This window comes from Pleurodeles waltl, chromosome 1_2 (assembly GCF_031143425.1).
Source record: "Pleurodeles waltl isolate 20211129_DDA chromosome 1_2, aPleWal1.hap1.20221129, whole genome shotgun sequence".
Classification (NCBI taxonomy): domain Eukaryota; kingdom Metazoa; phylum Chordata; class Amphibia; order Caudata; family Salamandridae; genus Pleurodeles; species Pleurodeles waltl.
The window spans coordinates 362,047,993-362,061,663 of NC_090437.1; the positions used below are offsets into that span (position 1 = coordinate 362,047,993).

A 13,671-nucleotide genomic window follows, 5' to 3' on the forward strand; every position below is an offset into this window, starting at 1 on the left:
CTATCCCACAGCGTTTGTGTTTTGCTTTGCTTTTGCCGCCCTAAGTGAGCCGGGTATGCCCAGACGTGGGTCCCGGGCTCACTGTGCCTCTGGATTCAAGCTAGCCTGGCTGATGAGGGGTGAAACCCCGAAACCGGTCCCAGGATGCTTGTTTCCGGTCCAGGGAGAAACTGGTCTGGCAGTTCGGGCTGGACTGTTCCCATGAGGAACAGGGTCAAGACTGATTTGCATATGGCTGGGTTCAAACTGGGGTGGCATGGTGAGCAAAATAATGGATGGATTAAACCCAGATCTGTGACTGGGGGTGAATGTTTGATTGGTTCTGCATTCCGTCCATCCAGTTACGCTATCCCACAGCGTTTGTGTTTTGCTTTGCTTTTGCCGCCCTAAGTGCGCCGGGTATGCCCAGACGTGGGTCCCGGGCTCACTGTGCCACTGGATTCAAGCTAGCCTGGATGATGAGGGATGAAACCCCGAAACCGGTCCCAGGATGCTTGTTTCCGGTCCAGGGAGAACCTGGTCTGGCAGTTCGGGCTGGACTGTTCCCATGAGGAACAGGGTCAAGACTGATTTGCATATGGCTGGGTTCAAACTGGGGTGGCATGGTGAGCAAAATAATGGATGGATTAAACCCAGATCTGTGACTGGGGGTGAATGTTTGATTGGTTCTGCATTCCGTCCATCCAGTTACGCTATCCCACAGCGTTTGTGTTTTGCTTTGCTTTAGATAGTCCAGAGCCCATAGGTACAGAATGTTTGTGTAATCCAGTCTGGAAAGAATTAAAGCCTGGACTACTGTTTTCTGAGCATCCCAAGGAACAAGTTTCCGGAATTTTCTCATCATCCTCAGAATCCAGCAGGAGGTTTTAACCACTGCTGTAATCTGAGCTTTGAAGGGAAGGTATGTGCCAGTGAGCACCTTGAGACTCTTAGAAACCTCAGTGGGTCGTGGTGGAGAGGTCCAACTTGCTGGCCATACCCCTAACTAGCCGGGCAAGGTGTTAGCACCAAACAAAAAAAGCTCTCTTTTCTCAGGGTTGCATTGGAGCAGATTTGCCTTAAGCCACCCCATTACTGCTACTGTGCATACAGAAAATTGTGACCTGGATTCTGACATATTATCATAGGTCAGAAGAATCTGGGTGTCATCTGCGTATTACATCACTTGGATACCAAATGATTCAGTAAGGTATGCCAGTGACGTCATGTAAATATTAAAAAGTGTGGAGCTAAGGGCCGAGCCCTTAGGCACTCTACAGCAGAGGATTTTAGCCTCAGAATAGAATTGTTTCAGCCATACTGTCTGTTCTCTATGCGCCAGCTTGAATATTTTTATTGAAGTGAATGCAGGATGAATATTTTTATTAGCAGTAAAAAAAAATGAAATTGATTAACTTTGATTTTACTGTGTGCTGAAGTGTAAAAGGATAAATAGTTGTAATGAGGTTATTTTTTGCACTGTAGTTTAATAGACTATGGCCTAATAAGCTTTATTGGGCATGTAAACTGCGAAACAAATAAACAAGTAAAATAAATAGAAGGCAATATAATGTCAAGGTCAATATCCTATATAAAGAACAAGGTCTAACAGCACTTCATCCTCAATGTGTGGTTGGTCCAGGAGTGTGGCTTTACTCATACTAACATGCCAGGTTGAGCATTCTTCATAGGAAAAGAGTTGAGGGAAGCACCTGGTAGTGTGCTGTTTGTTACTATGAGAGATAAGTGCAGTGGGCTGTCAGCCATCTTTAGGACAAACTTGAACAGAAATATTTGAATTTACAGAACCAGTCACCTCTAGAAAGATTACTAGAAGATTACTAGAAGGTCCTCAAGCTATTAAACCTCACCTGGAAATCCAATCCATTGTACATTTTGTTTGCGCTTAGAAGATGCTTTTAGGAGTCAGCCCAGTGAGCTAATACAGAAAGACCCCCCTGCAGAATTTGGCGATATGCCCTAAAAATACACTGGGCCTCAATTAGATTTCGAGGAACAGGTTACTCCGTCACAACGATGACAGATTATCCATCGGCCGAATTAATAAATCCCATTGGATATAATGGGGTTTATAGTTCGGCAGGCGGGCTATCTGTCACCGTTGTGACAGAGTAACCCGGCCGCTGAAATCTAAGGGCCTAATTTATGAAAAGTTAGCGCCACCTTTGCATCACATGATGCAAAAGCGGCACAAACTTACACAATATAATTATATATAGAGAGAATTAAATATAATTATATATATGATTATAATGTGTAAATTTGCGTCGCTTTTGCGTCGAAAAATGGCGCAAAGGCGGTGCTAATTTTTCATAAATCAGGCCCCCTGAAGCAGCTGACGTCGAAGATACACAAAACACCCTTGGCTAAGCAGCTCTTCTCTGCAGAGCCGAGGGTACCTGCAGGGGCCTATGTTACAGCTCTATATGAAGTCTAGATACGTACTACTGGCCTAGAACAACTGTTTACTTAACAACCTAAAAATACCAGATGTGCAGTGATGACATATATAACGAGGCCTATTTCTCATAACGTGAATGCTGCACAGAAGCGTAATTATACCTAATTTGAATGGGTGTGACAAGCTGTATTTGAAAGGGTTTCCTGACTTTTCACACTCAGCTGGGACATTTATGGACATTTAAGAGGGTTTCCTGGATTTTCAAATTCAGCGTAGGACATTTATCGAAGCTGCGCCTGGAAATGTAATGGGACGTTCTACCATTTACCAATATTCTATATTCATGTCAATTTTCTTGAGAACTGTACACCCACTGAAGAAGCTGTTAGCAAAAGCTTTCAAACGCTATCTTTCAATAGGTGTGCATTTCTACTATTTTCAAAAACGCTAAGTCCACACCCACACCGGGTTGGCGTTATCTAGTAATTGCGGTAGAAGAAAAATATACAGGTGTAGGGCTTGGTTTACAGGATATACATTTAAGTGTAAGGAAGGTGTGCATATTTGTGGCAACGTTGGAGCGAGGAAGGTAGCCACATCCTGCGGCGTTAGACGACACAGATGTGTCCCCACTGTTAGATATGGTTAGATTTCCTATAAATGCCGCGTGTAAGAGTTAAGGGTTGTTTAAACATCAAGGGAAGGGGTGCGAGCGAAAATCTATCAGGTTATGGGGGTGATGTGAAAACCTCTGGCCAGATATAAGGGGTTGCAAGGAATAAATAAGTCCTCGTTTCTGAACTGGGATCACCAGGAAGGGGACAAGGGTTGGGCTGAATGACGGGGAGATCACAAAGATGAGAAGGTGGAGGTCACAGGGGCTCGCAGGGGCCTTTGCTCCCGAAACGTTTCAAAACTAGACTGCCATGAATAAGTGCTATTTTTGCTCATTTTAGAACTAGTGTCTCTGGTTAGATAAAATAAGAAAGGCGTTTGTATTTGTTGCATTCTTTTATGAAATGGTACCGTTTGGAAGCATACAAGAAGTGTTTTAGGCAAGTCAAATCGGGCGAGGTACTCAAATAGTAATTCAACTCATCCAACAGTTCTCTACAGAGAGGTCATTAATAGAATAAATCATGATTCAAGGTCCAGTCCACGCGTATACTTCATAAGCAAAACATTACTGGGACATTTTCTTTGATTAAAACCTCTTTAGCATAGGATCAACCAAAGAGTCCGTATCCTTTTAGAGCATGTCTTCAAATCTAAAATGTGTATTCCCTTCAACAGAACATGTAATGGTAATCCGGTCCTAAAGCAGGAATAGACTTCATCTCCTCAATAAGAGTTCACGTTGTGGGTGTGTTCACATCATCTGTGTCACAGAGACCAGTTCCTGCACGTTTCCATGCATGTGGTGAGATGGAGTTATGAGAAACTCCACATAATGTTGTGGGCCCTCGTCGTTTTGCTGAAGTTCAATAAACTCAGCTCTTTTCCTGATTTCTGAAAGAAGCTGCTTGTTCTTCTGTATCAAAGTCCCTGTTAGTCTGAACTCTGTCTGTCACAGTTTGCCAACCAGCTCCAAAGGTTACATTGGAGGACCTGGGGAGCCCACTGGCTGAACTTTACCTGCATGAGTATTGTTCAAGACCCAAGACCTTGAGTGGCAGGTGAACTGCTAGGACCCAAGGGGACGTAGAGAATCTAGCTGAACACCCTGGCAATCTGGTGGGAATTATTTCATTATACGCAGGAACCATAAAAATCCATGCCTCTTTCCCACCAGCAAAAGCCGCGTATAAGAACACCCTGAGGTTGCAGAGACCCTCTAGTGGATACTTCTAGTGTACTGAATCCCTCTAATTAATGCTTTTTATGAAAGTCTCTTTCTGGTTGTGAACTTTTCTATGCTGTCCATTTAAAGCTCTCCACTCGTAAACACCATCTTATATATTAAATTGTGATAGATAATCTATTTAGTTGTCTATTCAATATGCAGCATTTTAATACAGCATGCTCCATTTTCACAATATACATAAATAGAGCCTTTGAAGACAATGGAGATAATGGCTGTTAGAGGGTGTATAACACTAGGTAAACAACCTCTGCTTCAACATGCCCATTTCTTTCTTTCTGTTTTTCCATGTTTAAATATGAACACTTTGCCCTAAGTAGGCGTTTATGCAGCATTACGGCCTGCTGATGGCTACAATAGTTATTTACTGCAATCTCCTTGGTTATAGGACATAAGCTCTGACTCGAGGCAATGACTCAGTAAGTAGGCAAGTCGAGCCATTGGCATTGGAATATAATGGACTACAATGATAAATGCTACAACTAAGGCCCAGATTTAAGAGGGCTTAGTGCCACTTTAGCGGTGCCCTAGTGTCATTTTTTTACACTAAGGCAGTGCTAAGGTGGCCTTTTCCCCACGCCATATTTACGAAGTGGCGCAATGCATGCATTGCGCCACTGTGTAACCTTTTGCACTAAATTATGCCTGCACCAGTCATAATGTATGCAAAGGAGGCATTCCTCCGTTAGGGGGGGCTGAAAAAATGGCAGAAAGAAATCTGCGTCATTTCTTTCGGCACTTTTAACGCCTGCTTAGAGCAGGCGTTAAAAGGGGGCACACCATTGTTTACAATCAGCCCCTATGTTTTACAATCGCCCTATGTACTGTTCAGGGTTAGTGCCAAAATTGTGGCGCTAACCCTGAACAGTACATCAATAGCATCAGAAAATCTGACGCTATTGCCCCCTACCCTGTGCCATTGTGTGCCATATTTTAAATACAGTGCACACATGGTGGCGTTAGGGGGGCACAATGGGCCTCAAGAAACATGGCTCTACATGTAATGTAGCACCACTTTTCATAAATGCGGCCCTAAATGTGATAACTCGCACACCCACCTTAGACACCAAATGCACTACTCATGACCTCACTCATGATCTGACATATGACATCACAAGATCCATAAATGATTTCATTTTTGACTGGAAAAAACACCTTATCATTACCATTATGCACAATACCACTATGGATAGATTATGATTTATTTATTTGGGCATGTGTTCTTATTTAATTGTGTTGTGCTGCCAGGTGCTCCTATTGGTATTGACATTCTGAGTAACAATGTGTTTGTTATTGCTGCTTATTTGCCTTGTCAAAGTGTACCGGCAAAGCTCAGATTAGGCTGGAGTTCAACCTAACACAGGACTTGGTTATGCAAGCAAAGTTTGTTTTGCACTGCCAAAAATTGTCAAGCGGCACAAAGAAACATTTCATTTGGGAGAAAATTCAGGAGTCAGGCAGGCGTGGGGATCCCTATTGGCAAACTCTGTCAGTGCGCTGAATGCAGATGAAATCATACGAAATCACCTACCAAGCAAATTGACAGCAACATTATTAATGAAAAACACAAAGGTAATTTCAGCGGAGTATGATTTAGGAGACTTAAAGGCGAAAGGCCATGGTAGGTGGGGAGTAGATCTTTATACACTGAGGGCACTCCCAGGGTACCAGTGCCTGCCTGTGCCTAACAAGTCAAAATATCTTCTTATGAGATTGCACTTTGGGTTGATTCCTCTACTTGATTACTGGCATGGTCGAAAGAAGAGTGATAGGAACATACAATGCAGATGCTGTGATCAAGCGTAGGAGTCTCTAACTCATGTGATTTGCTTTATGAAGGCCTAAAATCCCTTTGGCGACTATGGCTCCAAGCAACGTTACGGGTTTTAAATGTGAGGACCTGCGTGGCAGCAGATCTCTGCTGTTTAAAAGGAAAATCGTGCCAGCTTTCAGGCCGCTTTTTAAAATGTATGGAAGAAGCAGCTGCATTACAAGAAGCAGGCTAAGGGTGTAGCTGTGCATCTCTCTAATCCCCATAGCTGTAAGCATTAAACCGCCAATAGGCTTGCCATTCTGTGGGGACAGAAGATTAGAACCAAAGAGGCAGCCAACATTAGGTGGGAACCCATGCTCACACAGGAGTGTCAAGTCATCTTTGCATTATGCACATAATGCACTTTGGGTCACTTTGTACAGTAGGCCAGAATCAAAGAGGTAGCCTGAGGATCAACATTAAATGGTAATTCACTCTGACATGGGCGTGCAAGTCAACTTTGTACAATGCACTTTGGGTCATTTTGACCACTCATAGGAACGCTGTAGCAGGAAATTTTAGTGGCGTCAAGGGATCAAACCATATGAATAGACCTTTTGCATGGAGCACCTTTTTGCATGGAGCTCTTTGTCTCTCTCAAAATAATTGAGGGTTTGCGAGTAATGGGGATCTTGGTACGAGTATGGCCTTAATGGAGGACACAATAACATAGCTCAGGTAACACCCAGAGGCATAGTCTTCTCATATGAAGCACTTTAGGTAAGAAGCACTTTTGGCCTTTGTGGATATTGCAGAACTGTGATCCACAGGGTCCGGGCAAGACTCAAGGAAATAATGTATTTCGGGGTTTGTTGAGGGAGTGTGAAAGAACACATTGGCGGTCATTCTGACCCTGGCGGTCAAAGACCGCCAGGGCGGAGGACCGCAGGAGCACCGCCGACAGGCCGGCGGTGCTCCAATGGGGATTCCGACCGCGGCGGTAAAGCCGCGGTCGGACCGGCAACACTGGCGGTCTCCCGCCAGTGTCCCGCCGCCCCATTGAATCCTCCAAGGCGGCGCAGCTTGCTGCGCCGCCGAGGGGATTCCGACCCCCCCTACCGCCATCCAGATCCCGGCGGTCCGACCGCCGGGAACCGGATGGCGGTAGGGGGGGTCGCGGGGCCCCTGGGGGCCCCTGCAGTGCCCATGCCACTGGCATGGGCACTGCAGGGGCCCCCGTAAGAGGGCCCCTAAATGTATTTCACTGTCTGCTGCGCAGACAGTGAAATACGCGACGGGTGCAACTGCACCCGTCGCACAGCTTCCACTCCGCCGGCTCGATTCCGAGCCGGCTTCATCGTGGAAGCCTCTTTGCCGCTGGGCTGGCGGGCGGCCTGAAGGCAGCCGCCCGCCAGCCCAGCGGGAATGTCAGAATTACCGCCGCGGTCTTTCGACCGCGGAACGGTAACCTGACGGCGGGACTTTGGCGGGCGGCCTCCGCCGCCCGCCAAGGTCAGAATGAGGGCCATTGTGTTTTGGTGTCCATATCTTGCTTGAAGTAATGATTTTTAATCGCATTTATCTGTGTTGTGATGTAATGATTTTAATTAATTGAACATCAATATCTATCTATCTATGAGTTAACAAGCACTGTATTTGGTGTGTGAGGTATGGTTTGCCTGGCGAGTATGTGATTTATGGTACTATATGTGTTTGAAAAATATACACTTGAATAGCCATGTCATTTGTACTAATAAACACACATTCACACATGTTTAGCACAGAACAAATATCACATTCCCTGTCATTAGCAGAATACTGCAAAATTACATGAGAAAAACACTGCGATCGATTCACAAAGTGGTTGCTGTGTGTTTCACCTGTAGTAGTCCTGAATGCCAGGAGTAAGCCAGGAGTACCATAAGAATAAGTGATGCACCAATATTTATGAGTTGGACCTACTTTTTTCTACATCAAAGAATACAATTTACATAACTTTGGACAAGGAACCAACTCTGCTCATACCAAGGCAGAACACATATATACAGATGCACATCGTGCAATAAGCAGGTTATCACACTGTTGAGGGAGGGGTATCATGATAAACTCGAGACTTTGCCTCTCTTAAATCACTGACACTGTGTGTGTGTATGTGTATAACTAAAACTGAGTTACGTACAAGCGATTCCAAGAAAAAAAGGTAATAAAAAAGCTGGAGTTACCTCAGTGACAGCAAAACTTCTTTTACCACAAGGGACAACCTTGTACCACTTGTCGTGCAGCGTGTCCATGAACCCACTTGACTTGTACTGGCTGATAAGCTCAGATATGTTGGAGGTAAGAGGAGAGTTTGGGGGGAGGCCAATGCCATATCCTAGGTAGAATGAAGATGGTGAAGGATTTATCAGTGATTTCATTAGGAAAAAAATTTCTTTGCTATTAACATCATAACATGGCGAAAGATGTTTTCAAACACTATGGCAATAGGTTGAAGATTCAATATAAACCCAGCTGTGCATAAGTTACCCATCGGTGCACTTCAGTGCCATACGCTGGCGCTGGACACAAAAGAGCAACATTATGAGCAACGGATGCCGTTGGCCTTTTAGGTAAGAAATGTAGTGTTAATAGTAGGCTCATAAATGCATCTTTGCTTCAGTGTAGTAATATTGTCTACAAAGTTAGTAAATAACACTGGTTAAATGCAGGCACACATTGATAGAGGAGAGGTGCATAGAGAAGGCAAATAACAATAAACTTGTGTATGTCACGTGCTCCAAAATCAGCTCACTTTCATTGTGCAGCACTTACACCTTCTATAATTGTCAGTTTTTTAATTGTCCCTGTGTTTTGAGGAAGAAGTCAGAGCAGTAGCTATGTACAGTAGTAAGAGGTACTTGTAGCGACATACAGCAGCAGCCAGAGGCCCGCCATTAGTTGTCCCACCCTCAGCAATCCAATGAGTGTTCCAATAAAAGTTATTATTTTAAACTGGATTGCATCTATTGAGACAGATTTCCCTTCAGTTTCCTTTCAGAATTTTCAGTTCTGCATAAGAATACACCTTGCCACCAACCTTTATAAAAGAAAATCATTTTCCAAGAGTCTAATGATAAAAAGGAATGTGTTGATAATGGAGCAGTCATAGAGCGAGCAAGGTACATTTTTAGATCGAGTGCGCAAGGCATCCGTCATGCCTTTTCCGGTGTTTAGCCCTCCTCGAGAGCACCTGCCTAATATTGTATTGTTATGCTTTACATGTGTATCTGTTAACTTGTGGGGCTATTTTTTTCTGTTCCTGCCGCATGCCCAACTTGTATCTACACAGGCTACGCGCTTCATATTTCAGCACGACACCCACTTTCTTGTTTACTTGTATAAGAGCACGAGCACAGGATGTTTTCAATCACTCTGAACAACGTCTTTCGTTTACGGCTGCAAAACATGGCTAACTTGTATCTACACGGGCGCCACGCTCCATGTTTCAGCATTGCACCCACTTTCTTGTTTATTTGCATAAGAGCACAAGCGCAGGGTGTTTTCAGATGCTCTACGATTTCATTTACAGCTGTAGTATATGTTCTCTCCTCACATTTGGTGTGGACCGCCCCTTCCACTCCTGACGCACTGGTGCGATCCCAGAAAGGGTGTGCCTTACTCATTTTCTCCATCCCATGTTGTTTCCCGCTCACCCTGTCCTCTTCTCCTCACCCTGCCCCCACCGCCCCTCCAAGATCGCTGCTTGTATTTTAAGTGACTTGAACTCCCGAGTCAGCAGCTCTAACAGTGCACTCTTTGCAGCATGTTCAATACCATTTCATTGCTTGTTTTTTAAATGTTGCCAGATGGAGTCATTTATAAGCTCAAATGCTGTTTGAGTCACACTGCTGTATGCTAAGATTTTGGTTATTTGTTGTTAAGTGTGACCTCAAATGTGCTGCTCTTACATCAGGGGACTGAAACCTGGATCTGATGTCAGCAGCTGGAATTCACTCTGTGGACGTTACCCTCATTAGCGCATGCGCAGTGCTCACTGCCAGCAGTATGCAGTCTCTATGTATATTTGCACTGCCACAACATATTAAGTAAAGTCCTCTTTATTTTGCTTCCTTTGCAGTGGTTCATTTACGTTGCCACTTGCATGCTGCCAGTTCCTTCTATGAAACTGTTCCCATTATCTTCCTGTCTACAGACTTGCTCCAGCGGTGTACTGTTAAGGCCGGCGCCATCGCTGCTGCACGTATTGGCTTGTTCCATTATGTGTTTGTTTTGTGAGCCGGTAGACATGGTAGTTTTTTGTTTTCAAAACAACAGACTTAGCTCAGCATCACTGACTCTTTTATGATTTGGACACTATGCTGCTCACATCTGACGTAGGGTATGTGGCCTTCCCTCTTCGGAAGACAACAACCTGTGACTGAACGCATAATTCCAGTGCTCAGGGAGACGTGTCACAGTTCGAAGATGCACTTTCAAATCCTGGGCCGCCTTTAAGAAACGCCACAGCTTCAAGGTGTATTTATGCTGCTATTACTAATTAGCAAGCAGTACGCTGCGTGGGTCCTTAGCGCTTCACCTGCACGCTTGGTGTTGTGTGGTTGTCCCTAGCAGCCTATTCCGCTCACTACACAACTAATGCATATTCTTTAAAAGCATTATTCTATATTTCTGAGTTTCATTTAAATGTTCACGATGACTGCTTTCAGTGTTTTTTCTAGAATTTGTTTCTTTATTTTACTAAGTAGTTTTGCATGCTTGGACTTTACCTGCGATTATTACTGCACATTGAAATAGTTTGAAATACACATTACTTTGTATATGAACACTATACATTGTGCTGATATTACATATACTTTATTGTGAAACAGTGTCATAAGAAAAACTGAGCATGAAAATGTATGTTTGGGTGACCCCTCTAGTTTATTTCTCTTGTTACTCCTCCGTAACTGTCTTGTGTCTTTTTTTGGGGGAGTTGTGTTAGCCAGCCAGCAGCTCTGATGGTGGGGTGGTGAAAGAAGTATTCATTTGGAATTAGCATGGCACGTTAAAATTAGAATGCTAAATGGCAACATGTTAATTTTTTTGCTGCTGATAGAGGAAGAAGGTCAATGGAAGTGCTTTAGTTATATGCAGGGCCACTGAAATTTTGTGTCAGGAAACAACCAAATTATGAGGCAAGATTGACCAATGTATGTGGCAAGAAAAGCCCAGATATGAATTTACAATGCCAATAGATCTAACTCAAGCAAACGCAAGACTTATTGCATTGCAAATGCTTGTTTATTGTCAGTGGGGAAAAATGCTCAAGGCATTAGCCACGTGCAACTTCATTACAGAAAGACCCAAGTACAGAAGGTTGCATAGAGACAACACAGCACACCAAAACCCCTTAACATTTTAAAACTAATTTACATAGGAGAGTGCCCTCTGCAAATGAGTTAATACCCCTGTCTCTTCTTGCGGTGCTTGGGTCCTCCATGTGAGTGCCCTACCGCTTCACCAATGTGCGGGCTAGTCCTCAACATCTCACTAACAACTCTTAAAGAGAATGCTTTCCTGTGGGGCTGTCACACTAGACGAAAATAATTCCATTGGCACAACACTGGAGATACTTTGTGCTGTATGTTGTGTTTTTTCTGCAAATAGAGCATCAACATACATGCTCTTGAAAATAAAACACTATTGGAATTCCTACTGTTATATGCCACAGCTTAACATCATATGCCACTGCCTTTCTAAACTATATTTCCGCGTTGAGGTAACATTCCAGAACGATGCCAATGCTATCAGTGTGCTACTCAAATACTCCTGGCTGCTGGTAATATCATGTTCAGCGTGTCAGCCTACCAGGGTTTCTCTTCAAATGCTTCTATAGGTTCTTTATATGAATATTGTTAGAAATGCGGTCTTTGGTTCGCAGTCAAAGCAAGGACCCTCACTCTAGTCAGGATAAAGGAGAATCACACTCAGTTAACCCCCGCTCACCCCCTTGGTAGCTTGGCATGAGCAGGCAGTCTGAACTTCAGAGACCAGGTAGAAAGTATTTGTACTAACATGCCCAGTAATACAGTAAAAACACCGCAAAATGACTCAACACAGATTTAGACAAATAGCCAATATTTATCTAAAAACAAGACCAAGATAACAAAAATCCAACATACAGAAGTCAAGTTATGAATTTTTAAAGATTAAACTAAAAAATAGTTCTTAGATACCTTGTGATCAGTGCGTCCTTCATGATAGGGTAGGTGAGCCACTGGGGATCCCCTAAGGATGTCAAGTGCCCCTCCCCTCTACCTCGAAGTGCTTCCACAGACCTGTCCCCCAATGAGCTTCAGGGACCAGATTCATAAGGAGAGCAGACTCATACCCCTTGAACCACAACAGTATGTCATCCTCCCTCTTGCAATCCTTCACTGGGTCTTTAAGAATGTGCACCCTCCTCTCAGGCAGCACTGTGGTATTGCTGCCACATCCCTACTAGACCATCTCCTCTGATCCAGCTCCTTCAAGCTGAGCTCATGAGCCAATAATAACTTTCTCTCTTCAATGGCAATTCTCATTTTCTCCAACTCCAACCGGTGAGCCCTCTCTGCCTGTCTGTCCTGCAACTCTTCAGGAGACAGATCCTTGGATGACACACTGCTACCTGCCCTGCAGACCCTCCCCCTGGAAATAACAGGCCCACCCACTATACCACTGGGAATAATCTGTGCCCCCTCCTCCTCACCCTCATCCTCTGTGTGCCCCTCAGCTTCTTTGGCTGTCACCCAGGCCCTCGGTGCCATTCGCAGTTCCTCCTTCCTGTCGGTGCTGTTAATGGGACAGGCAAGATCCTTACAGAACTGTTTCAGTTGGGCAACTGTGTAACTCTCCAGTTTCCCTAAATCAAAAGCAGTTCCAGCTGATGCCTCTCCAGATTGAGACATGATGAAGAGTTAAAAGTGCAAAGTTCCAAAGGCAGAAAACAAGTTCCCAAATGGAGTTCAAAAGTCAATAAAGGATTACCACTAAATGGCAGTAGGGATAAATCCAAAAAAGAGAAAAAAACAAAATCACAAAAACAAGTAGTATGTGATCACACAGTGGTCTGCACTGAAAACAGTAGTGTAAACTTAATTACTGTATGTCAAATACAAATACAAGTCCAGTCCTCACCGCTGATCACCAATGTTAGAAATGGGGTCTTTGGTTGGCAGTCAGGTTACCCCCGTCCAAGAAAGGATCCTCACTCTAGTCAGGGTAAATAGAATCACACTCAGTTAACCCCCGCACTCCCCCTTGGTAGCTTTGCACGAGAAGCTAGGCTTAAATTCAGAGACCAGGTGTAAAGTATTTGTACCAACACACACAGTAATATAGTTAAAAACACCACAAAATGACTCAACACAGGTTTAGAAACATAGCCATTATGTAGCTAAACAAAACAAGACCAAAATGACAAAAATCTGACATACACAAGTGAAGTTATGATTTTTTAAAGATTAAGCTAAAAAAATAGCGCTTAGAAACACAGAATTCTTCACTGAGGTGATAACACAGTGTCGTGACGGAGTCGTTTTAAACAATCTGACGCCAATGGCACCGGGTACAGAGTCACACAGACCCCCCCGGTACGGTACCTTAGTCAAATGTGAAAACAAGCCAGTGCGCGAA

The 13,671-nt window shown here is 43.9% G+C and overlaps 1 protein-coding gene across 1 annotated transcript in view; it reads right to left on the reverse strand.

The window, feature by feature from the left end:
- Window positions 1-13,671, reverse strand: part of GRIN3A (glutamate ionotropic receptor NMDA type subunit 3A) — a 748,999-nt gene that overhangs the window by 208,131 nt on the left and 527,197 nt on the right. The window contains exon 6 of the mRNA XM_069239855.1: window positions 8,238-8,389. Within this exon, the coding sequence (XP_069095956.1) occupies window positions 8,238-8,389 (152 nt within the window). The remainder of the gene's footprint in view (window positions 1-8,237; window positions 8,390-13,671) is intronic.